At 41.1% G+C, this 17,546-nt stretch overlaps 2 protein-coding genes and 1 pseudogene across 4 annotated transcripts; 1 reads left to right on the top strand and 2 right to left on the bottom strand.

The window, feature by feature from the left end:
• Window positions 1-462: 462 nt before the first annotated feature.
• LOC107276914 (SNF1-related protein kinase regulatory subunit gamma-1-like) lies at window positions 463-2,868 on the bottom strand (annotated as a pseudogene).
• Window positions 2,869-4,360: 1,492 nt separating this feature from the next.
• Window positions 4,361-11,435, bottom strand: LOC4338552 (serine/arginine-rich-splicing factor SR34). Of its 2 annotated transcripts, XR_010741382.1 has the most exons (16): window positions 11,354-11,435; window positions 10,866-10,957; window positions 9,359-9,424; window positions 7,822-7,896; window positions 7,574-7,673; window positions 7,446-7,492; window positions 7,317-7,374; window positions 7,101-7,150; window positions 6,838-6,894; window positions 6,608-6,750; window positions 6,477-6,518; window positions 6,187-6,228; window positions 5,517-5,706; window positions 5,039-5,072; window positions 4,901-4,969; window positions 4,361-4,809 (listed from the first exon to the last, which is right to left on the bottom strand). XR_010741382.1 is itself a non-coding variant. In XM_015785255.3 (15 exons), exons 2-15 carry the CDS (start codon window positions 10,950-10,952, stop codon window positions 4,795-4,797), a joined length of 885 nt encoding a protein of 294 aa, XP_015640741.1. In that variant the 5' UTR covers window positions 10,953-10,957; window positions 11,354-11,435; the 3' UTR covers window positions 4,361-4,794. The 2 variants fall into 2 exon arrangements, 1 of the variants encoding a protein (XP_015640741.1); XM_015785255.3 differs by lacking the exon at window positions 5,517-5,706.
• A 201-nt stretch (window positions 11,436-11,636) lies between these two features.
• On the top strand, window positions 11,637-16,000 carry LOC4338551 (chaperone protein dnaJ 49). Of its 2 annotated transcripts, none has more exons than XM_015785138.3 (3): window positions 11,637-11,764; window positions 13,393-14,636; window positions 15,474-16,000. In XM_015785138.3, the coding sequence occupies exon 2, from the start codon at window positions 13,481-13,483 to the stop codon at window positions 14,582-14,584; it is 1,104 nt and encodes a 367-aa protein (XP_015640624.1). In that variant the 5' UTR covers window positions 11,637-11,764; window positions 13,393-13,480; the 3' UTR covers window positions 14,585-14,636; window positions 15,474-16,000. The 2 variants fall into 2 exon arrangements, with proteins under 2 accessions (XP_015640624.1, XP_015640627.1); XM_015785141.3 differs by having other exon boundaries at window positions 13,301-14,636.
• The last annotated feature ends 1,546 nt before the right edge of the window (window positions 16,001-17,546 follow it).

The following is a 17,546-nucleotide window of genomic DNA, read 5'->3' as shown; positions in this document are numbered from 1 at the left end:
ATGCTATTTTTATGTTGATAAGGAGACTTTGGTCTTTTCTCTCGACCTTAGTTTGAACACCCAAGACTAAAAATAGAGTTATTTTCGGATAGTGGGAGTGTCACGTCACTAAATTCATCTATTGTACATGTAAAATTAGATAAAACCGAATAAAATAATTAGATAAAAGTTACTTTTAGCGGTTATACGAACAGTACTATGAAGTTGATAGAGTTGGTTATCTGACTTCAAAGTATGAGGTGTTAGATGAACTTTTACTGAGGATATATTAACTTTTCCCTATATAGGAATTAAGTAACACAAAGCAAACTACATTAAGAGACCATGGAGTAACAGCATCACTCTTGTTCTACACACTTTCACTGCAGGAACACCACAAATTAAACCTGAATACATCAGTGTTGCTACTGCATGCTCCCTAATTCAGTCTGTTATTTTGGTGTTCACGTTACATAAAAAGGCTCAACTTGTGTCCACAGAACCTGCACCTTTGTCCTCAAGCTTAATTATCCATGGCTGGTGCCAAATAGTTGTCACAATAACGAGGAGGCTCATAGATAAAGCAAGAGATCACACGTCTCGTGCTCGCAGTGTCACGACACCAACAACCTCGAAGTCACCGTCCACGACGTATATATCCGGTGGGTTATTCTTGATGCAATGCTGTCAATCACGCTGCCAAGAGAAGCGTCAGGCGAACAGGTGAGAGGTGGCTTCACCAGGCCGTTCCCTGAATCAAGAACGGTGGAGCCTATGGTCTTCATGAACTCCATGACAGTAAGTTGCCTGTATGTATGGAAGATTTATCATTAGGAACATGGAAATGCAAAATTTAAAAAATGACTCACGCGGTAACAAATAGTCGGATGGTTTGATACCTGAAACTTGTTGGGACCTTCTACTACAGGCACACCACCAATTTTGTTGTCCTTAAAAGCTTAAAAGATTAGATCACCACTGTTAGCAGTGATAACCTGAAGAAAGCACAGCATTGTTCAATTACCAATCTATTGCAAAGTGAAGTGAAAAAAATGTACATTTCAGCTTGAGATATAACTTTTATCTTGATAATGTAGGGGACATGATTTCTCATTAGTAAAGAATTGGATTAGGGAGACGCAATAACCTCATCAAGTGACATAAACGGAAGTCCCAAGTCCGAGAGAGGGAGTGCTGAAATATAATCAAACCAATCCCTTCCTTTGCAACTGCTGAAGTCCTTTAACAACACCAGTATGAGTAATGAAGTTCTTAATTAATACTCCCTCCGTTTCAAAATTTTTGACACCGTTGACTTTTTAGTACGTGTTTGATCATTCGTCTTATTCAAAAAAATTTAAGTAATTATTTATTCTTTTTATATCATTTGATTCATTGTTAAATATACTTTTATGTACATATATAGTTTTACATATTTCACATTTTTTTAATAAGACGAACGGTCAAACATATGCTAAAAAAAGTTAATGGTGTCAAACATTTTGAAACGGAGTGAGTAATTGGCTTATCAGGCTCAATCACTGGGACATTCCTTAACCTGTACTTCGGTAGCAACGGTAGTACAGTAAGCATGGAAGTGTCCAGTGTAATGGAGACAGAAGGAGACCAGCGGTAGGATTCTACAATTGATCGAACCTACAATAATGAGAAAAAATGAAGGTTAGCAGGATTTACATCAGAAGATCATCATGCAATATTCAACTGAGGCGAAGAGGACAGATATCCAAACTATTATTAGCAACAATAAGTTGCAGCTAAGAAATCACAGGAAGCTTTTAATCATGCCAAGTTGCGGCATATATTGTAATTAGGATAGCCAAACTTCGGTGTAGCCACACAGCAGAACAGTGGTTCAGGGTAGAATATATAACAAATAATTTGAGACTGACTGGACTCTATAAATGATCGACATTTAACAAAGAGGAAAAAAAACACTGCCAAATATGCATAATAATTCATGATAGAGTAAAATGCATACTGTGGTTGATTTGAAATGTTCTTGCTGAAGCAGAACTTTGTAGAAATCTTCTCCTAAATGATCAGCAGCAGTTAGTCCATCCTTTGCCACACCCTTTTCTGCTGTTAACCCACCAGCAACAGCAGCCCCTACTGCAGCGGCAGTCAAACCAGCAACAGCTGCAGGACCAGTTGCACCTATAGATGGCCATCTGAGCGGCACGGCCCAGGCATGCCGTGCTCGGGCCAGAATCTATCGGGCCGGCATGGCCCGACCAATACACCGGGCTGCGCCCTCTCGGCCCATGTGCTGAAGCATCGAGCCAGGCACGGCCCAATACGACTCGGGGCGTGCTGGGCCGGCTCGAAGGCACGACAGTCCATCGTGCTTCTTCGTAAAAAAAGAAGTCTAATTTCCTTCCCTCATTTCTTTGGGCCATTTCTGAATGATTAATAAGTCTATTTGCATCCCTTCTCTCTTGGGCAGTGAATTATATGGCTGCATTAAGTCTAATGTTAGTCCCTAACTATTTTTCTCCCTCCTCATTGGATCGGGCCGTGCCGGGCCGGCCCACCGTACCAAGGCATCGGCCCAGGCATGGCCCAGCTATCAGGTCAAGCCGGCCCGGGCATGACCCCAATCGGGTCGTGTGTGCTTGGGCCGGGCCATCAGGCCTCGGGCCTTATGGCCATCTATACTACTTGCACCCAATGCTGCCACTCCCACTGCACCGACAGCACCCATTCCAACTCCTGCCACGGTTGCTGACCCAGCTGATAGAGCAACGGCGGTAATCTCAGCATTTTCTAGAACCCACAGGAGGATAGCCGAGTAATCAATGATGCCAAGGTACCTCCCTTTCCAATCAGCCGGAGCTCCACATTCTGGATTTAGCACTGGCGCTGCCCTAATGTTGTCCTCATGGCGGCAGCGATAAGGGGGATGATCATGGTCCCAAACATGGCGTTGTTGTTGAAGCCTCTACTATCGAGAAAGCCATTGGAAGCTACCATTCACTATGTGATGTTGCCTTCATGATCACCAGTGGATGAAGCTAGAGGAGCTAGTACTAAAGGGACGAGAGAATAACACATATGACCTATGATTTCTATGTTGGCTAGACCATCACATCAGCGTCACGTAGGTGAAAACCAAGTGAAAAAGATTGAGGGGTCAAATGCACTGTATTAAAAGTTTAGGTTGTTAAATGCACTGTATTGAAAGATTGAGTTTTGGACAAAGTAAAGGATTAGGGCATCAAATGGACTTATTTATATTCGAATTCATATTGATACCAAACGAAATACTTGTCTATGATATAGCTAGTTATCCCCATCCGAATTCATTATGATATTAAACAAAATCCATGTCTATGATATAATAGCTAGGTGAGGGCTCTGCCTTGTGGATCAGGATGTTAGCTGAAACAATTCTAGAAATAGAAATTACAAACATAACAGTCGAAGAAAAAAAACAGTCGAAGAAAAAAAAGGTTGAAGTCTATTTGTAACCCTTGAACCTTTACCAAGTCTATCTTTCGCCCTAAGCTAAATAAACTGATTGTTTGCACTTCCAAAACCAGGCAAACTTCACCCCGACTCTGATCTTGATGGTGGTTTTAGGTATGAAAAAAAAAAGAAAAAAGTTCGCATGACGAAAATCACCTATGGCTTGTTTGGTAACTCGAGGGAAGGGGATTGGAAGTTTACACGAGCGAATTGATAATGAGATTAAGATGTGAATTTGATTTTTAATCCCAATATTTTGTTTGGTAGATGTGATGGAAATTGATAGTGAGTTTAGTTGGAGATTAGGTCATTAATAAAAACGGATGGCTAAGATTTACTTAGACAAAGTAAAGGAGGAATTCCCTCTCAATTAACTGCCCCTACCCAGGTATTGAAAAGGAGGGAGTTCCTTCCTCAATTCCTCATCCCCATCCCACCAAAATTCCCATATCTTCTAACCAAACAAAACACTTAATAGCCTCATCTCTCTAAACTCCCAATCCTTCCTAAAAACTCTCTCCAACCAAACGGACTGTTAGGGTATAACTCACCTGGTCTTGAAAGGCTAGGGTGAGTTTTATTTTTCAAAATAAAATTGAACTAAAGTAAAAGTTTGGCGGTTAAAAATAGACTTTACAACAAAAGAGGTAAAGTCCACTGCAGGCAACCAAACACACCCGAGATGGGATGAGTCAGCTGAGCATAGCGTCTTCTCCGTGGATGACAACTTCCAATCAAGACAACCGGGATAAAGTCGAAGGTCATCACGGATTGAACGAAACAAAACCAACAATACTAGGGTAGGTCAAGCCAATCCAAGCCAAGCCATGTCAGCAAGACCATATCACGCATCAGTGGTCGCACAATTACACCGAACGACAAAACATGTCAACAATTAAGCGAGGAAAACCACTCTGTAGAATTACAACATAACAGGTGCATACAAGTACACAAGCACAAGCTCTAAAAAACTAGAGTAAAAAGACAATAATTGAAGCGCAAAGGCTTCCTGCAGTTACTACAGATAGTTGAGCTTTAGAATATAGCAGAGTTCATAGTGCTGTATGTATAGCATGAAGTTCGAGCACCATGTGCTACGAGGTCTGATAGATTGGTGATGGCAAGTAAAACGCTAAGCATGTAAGGCAATGTTTCTGACAGATATTACGACATGACCAAGCAACAGTGAAATAACACGGCTCTCTTCTGAAAAGTAACAACAATGGTAACGCAGAAACAGATAAACCATAATCCACAATCTACTGCCTTCCGAAACTCAGCTCCACAAATCATGAAATAGTTTCTGGCAGGCTTCAAGTGCATCCATCTTCACTCAGATTTCACCTGAAAGGAAGCATTGACCATATCAATATGGGAAACTTCAAGCATATTAAAGGCTCACAAAAATACAGAGTTTTTGGTTAATGTCACGGACAGGAGATGGGGATCGGGATAAACTTCTGCTCTTGACAGGGCTCTTGCTTGCTGACTTTTCACGAGGAGGCTGCACGAGACAATGGTTACTATATGGAACAAATTTATAGAATATAAGTTACTTGTTTGGAAAACTTACAGAAGTAGCAGGGGGTGGGGATCTTGATGGTGATCTGCAAAATGTTCCAAAAGCCAAGAAATTGTTACTCAGTAAAGGGATATTACAACAGTTTGATCAAAATATGTGTGAATATGGTAACATCAATACACATGAGATTGAGAGCAATAAACAGTAAACATGTGGAGAAGTGTTTTGGATGAGCATAGGTAAAGGGACCACCTTTTTCCACTGTACATGTAACATGTCATCTTTTGAAAAACTATGACAGACCTTATAAGTAAAATCACGAGTCCTCCAAATGAAGGTGAAGCCACAATAGATCACAAATTGGTTAAAGAGCTAATCGCTAAACACACTTATTTCATCAGAAAGTGTAATTTAGAAATAAACTTCAACATTAAGGTGAGGTTATGTTTGAGAATAACCAATAGGGGTGCAAGGCCGAGGTTTACATTTGAGAATAGAAATGCGTAAGTCAATAGTACTTCAATTATACCACGAAATGCACTCCATAAGTCCAAATATGTTTAGAGCCAGCCCTATCTTGCTCCTATCGCTGGTTGTAGTCCACTTGTCATACAGTATGTCACTAGCCAGCAGAACTATCCAACGTTCCAAACCATCCTTTGGTTCTCAACGCATCCAATATCCTACCAACGCAACCCAAATAGCTGCATGTCCCAAATCTAGGAAAGACAAGAGCAAATTTTCAACAAATGACAGCTATCCAGTTTTCTGCATGTTTAATCATCAGAGAGTGGAAACTCAAAGTGCATGTACAGAAGAAAAAATGCATCTCGAAAGCATAACATTTAAAGTACAAACCAGAAAGGAAATGACAAATTATATGAGAATATAAAGAGCCGGCCCTATTTCATTTTACAATATTTCGTGTATTGCAATTATTAGAGATAGATATGGGATCACACAGGCTAATCACATAATCAAATTTGAATGTACAACATTGGAGGGGTTCTTAGAAAATCATATGTAGTTTCTTTTTTGGCAAATTGAAGATAACGCATGCAAATGCTACTTAGTTTCTTAACTTTGTAACATAGTATTAATCCGAGAATCTCAGTATCACACCATCGCAATGAATCGAAAGCATTCCATGTACTATGTAATATGTTATGAATTCAAAATCGAAATGGAACTACGCATACCTTTCCTTCACAGGTGAGCGAGACTGTGAAGCCGACCTAGATCTGGAAGCAGAGAACAGCAGTAAACTCATTTAAGTTAACGACATTTCCTTTCTTGCAATTATTTGAGGGAGATATGGGATAACATAGGCTAATTACATAATCAAATTTCAATAATCAACATTGGAGGGGGTCCATTTCTTAAAAAATCATGTGCAGTTTTTCAATAGCCAATATGAAGATAACACATGCCAAAGCTACTCAGTTTCTTAACTTTGAAAAATTCAAAATCAAAATGGAACTGTGCATACCTTTCTTTCACAGGTGAGTGAGACCGAGAAGCAGACCTAGATCTGGAAGGAAAAAACAGCACATTGTAATAATATTCATGTTGTTGTTACCATAACAAATTCATTTGAGCATTATGAGATTCAAACCATACCTTGGACTCCTGCTTCTGCTATAACTGCGGCTTCTGCTTCTGGAGATCGAGCGGCTGCGGCTTCTGCTTCTGGAGATAGAGCGGCTGTGGCTTCTACCTCTGGAACGAGAGCGGCTGCGCTTAGCAGAATCATACTCCCTCACCTTTAACAGACATGTCCATGAGTACGTAAATCTTCAACTTGAGATTAGGTTAAATGAAGTGCAGAAACATTTCCAGTATGACCATACCCTGATATATGCCCGTGAAAATGCATTACGGAACTCTGAGTCATCAAGCTTTCTTATCTGTAAGGTAACAAAAAACTGCTTGTCAGGTGTATCTTCACGGGAAGATAAGAACATGCATGATTGGGGAGAAAGTAGGTGTCTGGCATATCACAAAGTGCCCTTTTTCTATTATTAAAGGAACCAACCAAAACATGAATTTCCAGATGGCACATGGCAGTGTTCACTTCTGGAAAGTAAAATGCATAGAACTAATTCAAACTTACCGCTTGTTTCATATCCTCATAGTTGGTATAATCAACAATTCCAATAGTTGCTGAAACACATGAAATTTCAGTATTAAGAAGTAAGAACTACTGAAACATGAATGGAAAAAGATAATACAGCTTAAATGGTTGCTGTATTATCAAAACAAACTACTGCCCAATTCATACCAAAATTAATATCAGCAACAGAAGAGCATAGAAGTGTTCAGTACTAACCTCCACCCTCACGGTAAACATCAGAGAAACAGACATCACCAGCTCGCCTCATATGATCCTGAAAATGGAAGTAAAACTCAAGATTCGTGAAGAGTGAATAATTGTATGGGAGTTCATCTGCATCAATACCTTGAGGTCTTGCCATGATGCTGACGAAGGTAATCCAGTAACCATAACTGCACATTCCATGAATAGAGCAAATAAGAACACTGATGTATCCAATCAAGTTTGTAAAGCTTGAGTTTAGAAGTACGTACCTCGGTAATCAGTACGTTTAGCGGCACCACGGCGCCCAGCACTGCTATAGCTACTTGATCGATCAAAAGAAGGGCCTCTGCCACCATGAGCTAACTCCACCTAAATAAAGGTATAAGATTAACATTACGACAAAGAACAAAACTATCCTCTTTGCTGCTGCAACAAAAATAAATAAATATGAACTACCCTCTTCACCACCTGGTATTCTCTCAAGAAAGATAACGGATATCATGCAAGATCCACTTACCCGCAACCTGTGGCCATCAAAGTCATATCCATGACGGCCATAAATTGCATCTTGTGCATCACGAGGGTCTTCAAACTGCATAAGGAACCACTTTTAGTTAGTATCAAGTCCTCTTAGCCTCTAAGGTGCTATATGTACAATCAGATTGCACAAGGTTAATTTTGACAAGCATTTCTTTAGATAGTTCAGCAACACTTGGCAAAACTGGATTTGAGGCTAGTTGTTAAGTTTCCTCTAAAGCAAGTTTGTCTAACCTTTGTCTTTATGCTACATGGAAAAATTCATTGATCGTATGTCAAATTTCACTCATCCCCTACATTTTTTGTCAGTCTCCGTCACCCCCAAATTCCTCATGAGCTTAAAGAAACAAATTTGGGTGTTTCCATTCTCTTGCCTCCATAGTAACCCTTAAGTTGCCCCTTGCTCACATCCTATGCACTTTCGTTAGTCATCATAGTTTCCAATGAGAACCACATGTCCAACATAACAAAAGCGAGATATTCTTAAACCAGTTTTTTATTATTATTTTTGTGTGTGTGCACGCGCGCGCGCCAAGATCTACCCATTCTGCTTTTCCTAAAAATAATAAAAATGATATATTGATTATAGATAAAAAAAATGTTCTATAAAAAGAACAGAAGTAGTAGCAAGGCAAAGCATGAGAACAATAATGTTTGCACCTGGAGGGGGTCTATGTCTTGTATCCGTTACTTGATCGTTCAAATCACACAACCCATACCTAACTCCTGTTTATAAACCTGTGCTTGCCAGCTTATCCATTTTAGAGATTTGCCTATTCCTTTCCCTGAGCAAGGTATATAGAGGTAGTCACACATTGTAATAAGCAAGCAGGCAAGCCAGTTGAGGAGTTCGTTAGGGGTAAATTGTTGCGATAGTATATTCCTTTGTTTCAGCTCTAAACTAATCGCATGGGTTGCTAAGAGATGCCTGAAATATAAGCTTCCATAGAATGCTTCATTTCAAACCAAGAAATTTATTTAATCATCAACTTGCATCTACTTGCCGGCCTTAGAGTCCTCTTGCCATGATTGGGAAGAAGTCCATTCAGGGGTAGAATGCAAGCACTCTGCTTACCCACCTCGCTACCTCCTATTCAAAGCTCAAAACACTCCTGGGTTCATATTAACACATCATTCTAACAGAACCTCTAAAGTTTGTTATCCAGGGGTTGTTTTATTTCACGCCAAGCCGAAGTTTATCTTATGAAAATTTGGCAACTTTTGACCATACGAAAAGAATTAGTAAAGGTCCAGTTTTCTTTGGCTATCCAGTTTAGTGTGGACCATTTTTAAGTTAAAAAAAATAGCAACCAATTCGGGTTAGATTTTGATAAAGCTAATGTCTGTAGTCGGTTTTCATGTGCTAAATTTGCTCACAGACCCCAAAAAAAAATCCTCAAATAACAACAAGGTTATGACTAAATAAAATGATAGCTTATATATAAAAAGATGAGCAAAAATCTAGATAGAAAATGTGCTCATAGCAAGTAATCACCATAACATACTTAATCCCTTACCTCAACAAAAGCATAACCAGGAGGCCTTGGAGGAATTTTCAAGTCAATATCCACAATACGGCCATACTGCAGAAGCAAAAGTAATGAAAAAAAAAGTTAAACTCTATCTGTATGAATAATCAAGAAAATAAAGATATCAGAAAATTTAGTAATTACAAGATGCCATTGTTCTACCCTTCTACCAGTAACATCCTTCGGTATCACCAGTTCACCACATAAGATGGCAACAACAAAGAGGTGCCCAAGTGCCCAACCGACTGGTGGAATCTCTCCAAGTGAAAAGTAAATCTCAAAAAGAAACCAGGATGTGCCACTTCTTCTGACTAATATGAACCGTCAGATACGCTTAAAGACAAAATAAGTCGAAACAATCTTTACCGTTGGATGAAACTTAAGTAGTTGTTAAAAATGTAGGAGTATTCTAGAGTACCCTCTAGCTGTGGTGCATGTATAACTCGGTGACATAAATAGGCCTAATTGGATCGGTATGCATCCTAACTACAACAGCTGCAAGCCCAAACTCCATCCTCTTTTCTCCGTGCGCCTAGGTCAAGTTTAGAAGAAAAGCAAAATAAACTCTTTTACTAACAAGATGTGAAACTCATATTAAGATAAATCTTCTGTCAAGTTGAAATATATTTCCTCAGCCAACATCACCCGTGTCAGTACTTCGATCCATGGCCACCACTTACACCTCGATTGCTATCTCAATTTGTTCATAAATTCAATTACAAACATGAATAAATATAGCGAAATCAAATCCATATAAAGTGAAAATACTGCACATAAAAATGATTATCACTACTATCTTTACATAGCCACAGAGACCCAATAAACATAACGAATAATGTGTATTATATGGATTTTATGTCAATAGAACTATAATAAATCATATATTCACAAAAGTCCTAAACAATACTGGCAGGTCTAAAATTCAGATGTGTCGGTTATAGAAATGATCCAGAATGAATAATTAAGATAAAAAAAATACCTATCACCTACAGATATATCCATAACCAACAAATAGAAAAACAAACTGATATGCATAACGCAAAACTATATCTCAACCTAATTGCTCGGAAATTGGGCCAAATACTCTCCAAAGTTCAATCCTTAACAAAATTCAATTGTAGAATTTGAAAACTGCAACTAGACGAATTAAATTTTAACATAGGTAACTGTTACAAACAATTCATTATCATATTTGTAAATAAAAGACAGGTTATGGTCGCGTGAAGACGCAACTTAGATATCTAGTTCACATTGAAGTATTTAACAAATGCTCCAACCACACAACAGAAAACCATAGGGCCCAACATAGCAAATTTATAATTCCATAAGAAAGCAGTATTGCCCCCAAATATCTTCCTCCTAAGTCCTAAAAGCAGCCTACGATGTACTCGCTGATACCAAAACAAAATTTGCACTGACCTACCACTTTAGTACTAGAGGATAACACTGTTACATGGCACACACATGCCTAATCCGTAATGTAATCATGGCTCACCTTATAGAAGAGATCCTCCACTTCCCTCTCGCGAATGTCTCCGGGGAGATTGCCCACATAGATGGTGCGGCTGTTGCGTCGGCTCATCGTTCCTGACAGACAAACATCAAGTCAGCTAAATTAGCACGCACAAATCCAACAATGGCCGTAGCGTCAAGCCACGTAACGATAACACGCAAACAGCAAAACAAACCAAGCATAGCACTGCATCTCCAGCTCTCAGAAACCCTGACGACCACGAATTCAATTGCTGCCCCGCTCAACCGAAGGAAAAAAAAAACCTAGGAGATATGATCGCGGGCTACCAAATCTACCGGAGAACCAAGCAGAACACTCGCGCACTCGCTCAACCGAGAGAACTAAAGCGCGAGGACGCAACGGCACGGGACGGGAGAGAGAGAGAGCACGCTAGAACTCGCGCAGGAGTACTAGGATTCCAGCAGCGGCGTCGGCTTGGTTCGGGGAGGGGAGCGGAGTACGGAGCTAACCTGCGACTCTGCGCCGGCGGCGAGGCGGAGGCGGCGGCGGCGGCGGCGGAGGAGGAGGGCTCGAGAAGCTTCGGAAGCGAGCGGGGCGAGAGCGAGAGGAGGATATGTATGAAAAAGGAGACGGGGTCCGCGTGCTTTACGATTCGCGCTGGCTGCGTGGCCCCACCCGTCAGCGGCAAACAGCTAGTGGGCCCCACAGCGCAGTGTCCCACGCGGCCAGCACGCACTCTCGTCTCGGCTCGATGGGCGCTCCTAAATAAAGAGGAAATCCGAGGGGCTCCGTGGAAAAGTGCCACCGCGCAGTTCTCTCCTCTTTCTCTCCCCGCTCCGGCGGCGCCGCGGCGGTGCTCCTCGTCGTCCTCGTCTCCCCGTCGCCGACTAGCCGTGCCGGGGATATCTCTCCGACCCGGGGTAAGTTTAATCGCCGTAGATGGGCTCAGAGCCCGCTCCGGATCTTCGATTAGTTAGTTGGCTTTCCCTCGCCGCGACTTGGGGGGAATTATCGTTTCTTGCTTGGTCACGAGGCGGCGCCCAAGCCGCGGCCCTAACCTAGGGTTTTTGCGAGGATCCCGCCGTTAGGAGTCCATCGTGTTCCCTGGTCGCTGCTGGCTGACGATTCGGGGTATTTCAGTACACGTGGAGCCTGTCTGTCTAGTTCGATGGTTCATGTTGTTGCGATAGGAGAAAAATTGGTTGTTCCTTCGCGAAGGGGTTGATGTGTGTAATCACATTTGCAATGAATGAAATCGTTGGCCTGCAAAAATTCCTCAATAGTTTATACACCCCTTTGCCACAGGTGATGCAAATTTGCCCCAATCTTGTTCCTCTTAGCTCATCTCCGGCCACAAGCATGTGTAGTGTTCCATAGGTCTGATCGCTATCGCGTGCCACTAGCTTCAGCTGTCTGTTGGTGGAGACTGGAGCTTTGGGTGTGTTTGCTGACAAACTGAGCTGGGGTGCGGTGGTGGCTGGAAGGAGAGGATAGTGTGTGCCGGCAGCCGGAGGTAGAGGAAAGCGTGTGCCGGCTGCTGGAGGTAGAGGAAAGTGTGTGCGGTGCGCCAGCAGAGGGAGCTAGGTGCTAGATGAAGATGGGGAGCAGCGGTTGCCGGCAGTAGAGGAGAGAGATTAACACATAACGAAGATGAGGAAAAATTTGACATTTCACATGGCATTGTGGCAAATGAGTTGATTCCCACTAAATTATGTCGGATTTTTACATGCCAATGAACTTTGTGGCAAATGTGATCTGCCTCAACTTCATAGCAAACGAGTATTTTTCTCTGGGATGAATTCATTTGGCTGAAACGGCTACTCTGGCACTACTTTGTACTGCCTGGATGATGGTAGCACAAACTTTTTTCTTTATTACATTGGGGGGTTATGCCTAGGGAAGCTGGTCTTGTGCTCATTGATCCAAGTGGTTGTTGGTTTCTTTAAGACCTATTAAGTTCTTTCTCAGCAATTCAGCATTGAATGCCTTTATGATGCTTAATTCTTTAATGCTTTCCTCCAAATGTGATATTTCTTGCAGGTGTAGGCATTTTAAGTGCTAGCGCAACTGTGTCCATCGTAGTAGTTTTACCTAGTGAAATAAGCAAAATATCCAAGTTGATGTGGTTCATGTGGAAATGGAGTGTAAATAGATTTCTTAGTTAAAAGTCATGCTTGTTTGGCATGGTTTTGCCACTTGTGTTGACCATGCTCAGTTGGTTTATCCAACCAAAGCATTCTGTTGTACTCTGGTAGTTCCATACTATGCATTGTGGCAATCTGTTTCATTTAGGTTATCTTTTGTTCACAAAATTTTGGCTATTTTTCTGCTTTACCAGAGATTCCTAAGTTTGTTGGTTTAGTTTTTGTACTCTTAGTTATACCACTTGTTTATACACCCTAATTTCTCGGGTTGATCTACCTTCTGATTAGATATCATTTTTGTGTCACTGCAAGTACAAGATGCTATCGAATTAGAGTTACTCGGCTATTTGTATTATGGCATCAAGTCCAATTTCGATTGATTTTGAATGATATCTGCTTCATAGGTGAAGAAAATCTGTCCTTGTTCAAAAGTTTTTCAATTTGGGTGTCCTACCTATATATGATCCAGTTGTAAAAAGGCTGACTAAGGGCATGGATGGAAACAAAGATGAGGCCTTGAGGTCTGTCAAACTTGCAGAAACTGCACTTGCATCTGGAGATAGACAGCGAGCAGAAAAATTCCTTCGAATTGCCCAAAGATTGGACCCCAGCCTTCCGATTGATGATATGCTGGGCACACCCAAGAAGTATGATACCCTGGATGGTGCTGTACGCCAATACAGGGCTAGAAGTGGTGAAGTTGGTGAAAGCCAAAATTTGCGTAAAGAATCTGTTGGTCCTTCTAATGTTGATAAGGGTTACACTGAGGAAAATGTTAGAGTGGTTCGGAACATCACAAAGAACAAGGATTATTATGCAATTCTTGGAGTGGAGAGAAGTTGCTCTGTAGAAGAGATAAGGAAAGCCTACAGGAAGTTGTCACTGAAAGTTCATCCTGACAAGAACAAGGCTCCTGGGGCAGAGGATGCATTTAAGTTGGTCAGCAAGGCTTTCAAGTGCCTAAGCAATGATCAGTCAAGGAGAACTTATGATCAAACAGGTGCCATTGAGGACCATGAGTTTAATTATCAGTATTCCAATGTCATGAGGCAGAGAACTACAAGGCGACAAAGGCAAGCAAGAAGTAGCTTCTATGGTTATGAAGAAGACTTAGATCCAGATGAGATATTCAGGTCGTTCTTTTATGGGACCCATGATAATATGTTCCAGTCTCACAATGCCTACAGAGCAAGAGGAACAGTGAGGCAACAGCAACAACAGAGACGGGAACATCCGGTTCAGGGTGGGTCAGGCATAAATTTAACAATGTTGGTGCACCTTGCAGGGGTTTTGTTTTTCATCTTGTTTGCTTTCATTCCAGCAAGGCATCCTGAGTATTCCCTTAAAAGGACAAGCTACTTTTCTATATCAAAAGTCACTGAAAAGCATGGGGTGGAGTACTTTGTCAGCAAACAAGAATTCGACCAGCAGTTTCCACGAGGAAGTTCTTCTAGAGATAATCTTGAGCAGTATGTTTTTAAAGACTACAAGAGCATGCTGGGAAGATTCTGTCATGTGGAACTCCAAAGGCGCCAATGGGCCAAGGACTACCCTACACCTCACTGTGACAAACTGCGGAGCCTTTCTGTAGCATAAATGGTTTGGCCTCTTCTTTTGTTAGTAGAAGAGTTTCGCTCTTCCTTTGCAGGTACTCCCTTGGTTCCATTTAGTTTGATGCCTTTGATGCTCTACGGAATATGTTACTTTGATGTTTTCTTTTTGTAGAATTTAAAGAAGGCTGTCACATGAAGTACTTTTCTAGTGACCAATTTAGCAGTGTTGCTTTCACATATCAACCTTTGGTTATATTTACAGAAAAAAAAAAGGTTTCATGAAGTATTTTTAGTGAACAATTTAGCAGTATTGCTTTCACATATAAGACTTTGGTTATTTAAAACATATTTATGCTCAAAGCTTTGGAATATGTGATGACATGAGAAAGCATCATTTTTTTAAAGAAAAATACAGTGGAATTATTATTCAGAAACTTTATTATGTTTATTCTGATTGCTTTTATGTGTACTATCATTGTTTTCATTAGGCTACTTAGGGCTTGTATTGAAGGTAAGCCTTTTGTTCTTTTATGGATAAATTTCCTTTATTACATGGTGTTTCAACACTTAGTAAAATAATAGAGCAAAGAGTACATTGTATAGGAGCTGAAATTGCTCCCTAATGATGAAATATGTATAGATTGCCCATCTTTCCTCAATACATATATATATTTTTTTGGTAGAACTATTGTGACTTGGTGCAGGAAACTCGATGCTACTTTTATAACTCTTTGCAATTCATTTTGGACTATCACAATCAATTTGTTTATATATTTTTAAGACGAAGATCAACTCATCTATGAGCTTCTATATATTGATTTGTTAAGAACTTGAGATGCATGTTCATTTTTATTGCGGTATCTGATAAGTGATTGAACTTTGGTCTATGCTTGGAGTACTACTCTCTACTAAGATATATACTTTTTTTGCAGGTATATCACGGCACAGGTTTTTTGGGGAAATGATGAGCAGCGTGGTTTCTTGGTCTATGATTTTAAATACTTAGGAAGTAGTAGATACTATTGCTGCATTTTAGTTATGAACACATGCATGCAGTCATGAACCATCAGGTTAACTCACAGATCTCTGTTTACTATTGATGTCAACCTTGAGCGGCATGGAGTTCATATTGAAACGGGCCGGTTACTTTTGCTGCAGTAATCATTTCACACTTGCTTCCAGTTGTAAAACTGGTGCCAACGAATTTTTGTACAGATATGTTCACCTTTCTTTTTTTATAAAGAAACAGAGGGATATGTTTAGCTTGAAAGATGATTAGATCTGTGGTTGCTACTGAAAAATACCTTAGAGTTGAAATTCTAAGCGGTGGTTGTAGATGTCCTCGCTTAACTGTAAAAACCCTTGAAAGGCAAATTAAAACTATAAGTGCCTTGTGAATGTTATACTTCTTTGCACTTGGCTGTACGCCATTGAATAATTATCGATTGTTCAGGTTTTACATTTCCGTGTTCTCTCTGCCATGTCACAAATATGACCGACATTTTGAAGCGGCGTTGTTGTGTGGTGCATTTTGAAACGGCGTTGTTGTGTGGTGCCTAATCAACTTTTTGAGTTAACATTTGGTTAGATACATTCTTGGTTTGGCATTTTTTTTTTTGCCGTTCTTTTGCCACTGGTAGTACGGTAATTCTAATGGTGAGGGCGGCGAAGTTGGGGATGCCGATCGGCACTGGAGAGGCCATGGCCGGTGGTTTGTAGCTGAAGGAGATGCGAGCTTGAGGACGCCGGCCTTGTTGGTGATGAAGTCGAGATATCCGGAGCGGAACTCGGTCGGCGGGGAAACGTAGTGCTTGAACGCATCTGGTGACGTCGGCCCGAGATGCGTTCAGGTGAGTCCCGACGACGTCAGCAGATGACGTCGGGACTCACCTGCTAAGGTTTAGGCCCTTGTCGAGAGGTAATACCCTATGTCCAGTTGAGATGTATTGGATCTGTGTCCAAGTGCGCGGGTCAGCAATGGAGTAGCCGACGGCACGTATGTGGAGAAAAGATGCAAAAGTCCTAACCCCTTAGGGTTTATGCTGGCACCCCCTATATAGAGCTAGGGCGGTCGGCGGTCCGATGGTAATCTAATTACAAGGGACAAAATTGATTCCCTTATCTAATATTACTTTCCTCAAATACAAACTAACCACACGGGCCTGGGGCGCTTTGCCCACCCTGTACGGTGCGGCCCAAAAGGCCTACTATGAGGCAACCGGCTATCGTGCCCCCCATAATCAACCATATATAAGTACTTCAAAGGATTGAACGCGTTTGTTGATGGCTGTTAAATACGAAATTTACGCCGTCAATACCTGCATAAATCTGAAAATATAAAACATCCAACATAGTGGTAAGGTTTATTTCTAACAAATTCCACTAGTGTCGGTGTATATTTGTATGCAGGTGATAAACTACCAAAGTTGAGATGAACTATACATGAGGGACGGAAATATTACTTCCATATCCAAGCTCATAGAGTTTTGAGCCAACAAGCCCAACAAGATCATAATTAAATGGGCCAACTCCACAGAAATACTAAAGTACCTACTAGGGCCCAAAAGAAAACCAAGGGCCAGAAGGGCCAACCAGGGGTCGGCCAACTCAGGAACAGCCCATCTAGCCCTCGATTTTCACATGTCGGTAGTTACCGACTATCCAAGGCGATTGTGATCATTTCTATCGGAATAAACCGCCATGGAGGGGAACTTGGCAGCTCATGGAGGGACACTTGGCAGCTCAAGAGTGAAGATGCTCTTTAGATGCTTAGGATCTACATACTCCCAAGGCGTCTCTTGGCCTATAAAATACCCCTCTCTTCCCTCATTCACAACACACCAATATGTGAGCTGAATTATAAGGCTCTTTGTATTCTTTTATTTATACTTAGACTAAGGGAGAGAGTGAGAAAGAAAGAGTTGGAGGAGTTCCAGAATTGTTCTTTTGTACCTTAGCAATTGCTTTGCTCTAGTTGAGAATATTTTAATCAAGTCATTGAGATT

This window comes from Oryza sativa, chromosome 5 (genome assembly GCF_034140825.1).
Source record: "Oryza sativa Japonica Group chromosome 5, ASM3414082v1".
NCBI classification, from domain to species: Eukaryota; Viridiplantae; Streptophyta; class Magnoliopsida; order Poales; family Poaceae; genus Oryza; species Oryza sativa.
This window is presented reverse-complemented; position numbering and strand designations above follow the sequence as displayed.

Coding starts and splice junctions, on each gene's coding strand:
- LOC4338551 (XM_015785138.3), top strand. CDS start 13,481: ATGGATGGAAACAAAGATGAGGCCTTGAGGTCTGTCAAACTTGCAGAA.
- LOC4338552 (XM_015785255.3), bottom strand. CDS start 10,952: ATGAGCCGACGCAACAGCCGCACCATCTATGTGGGCAATCTCCCCGGA. Junction 7,493..7,573: donor TAAACGTACTGATTACCGAG/GTACGTACTTCT, acceptor TGGAATGTGCAG/TTATGGTTACTGGATTACCT. Junction 6,229..6,476: donor CACTCACCTGTGAAAGAAAG/GTATGCACAGTT, acceptor CTCTGCTTCCAG/ATCTAGGTCGGCTTCACAGT.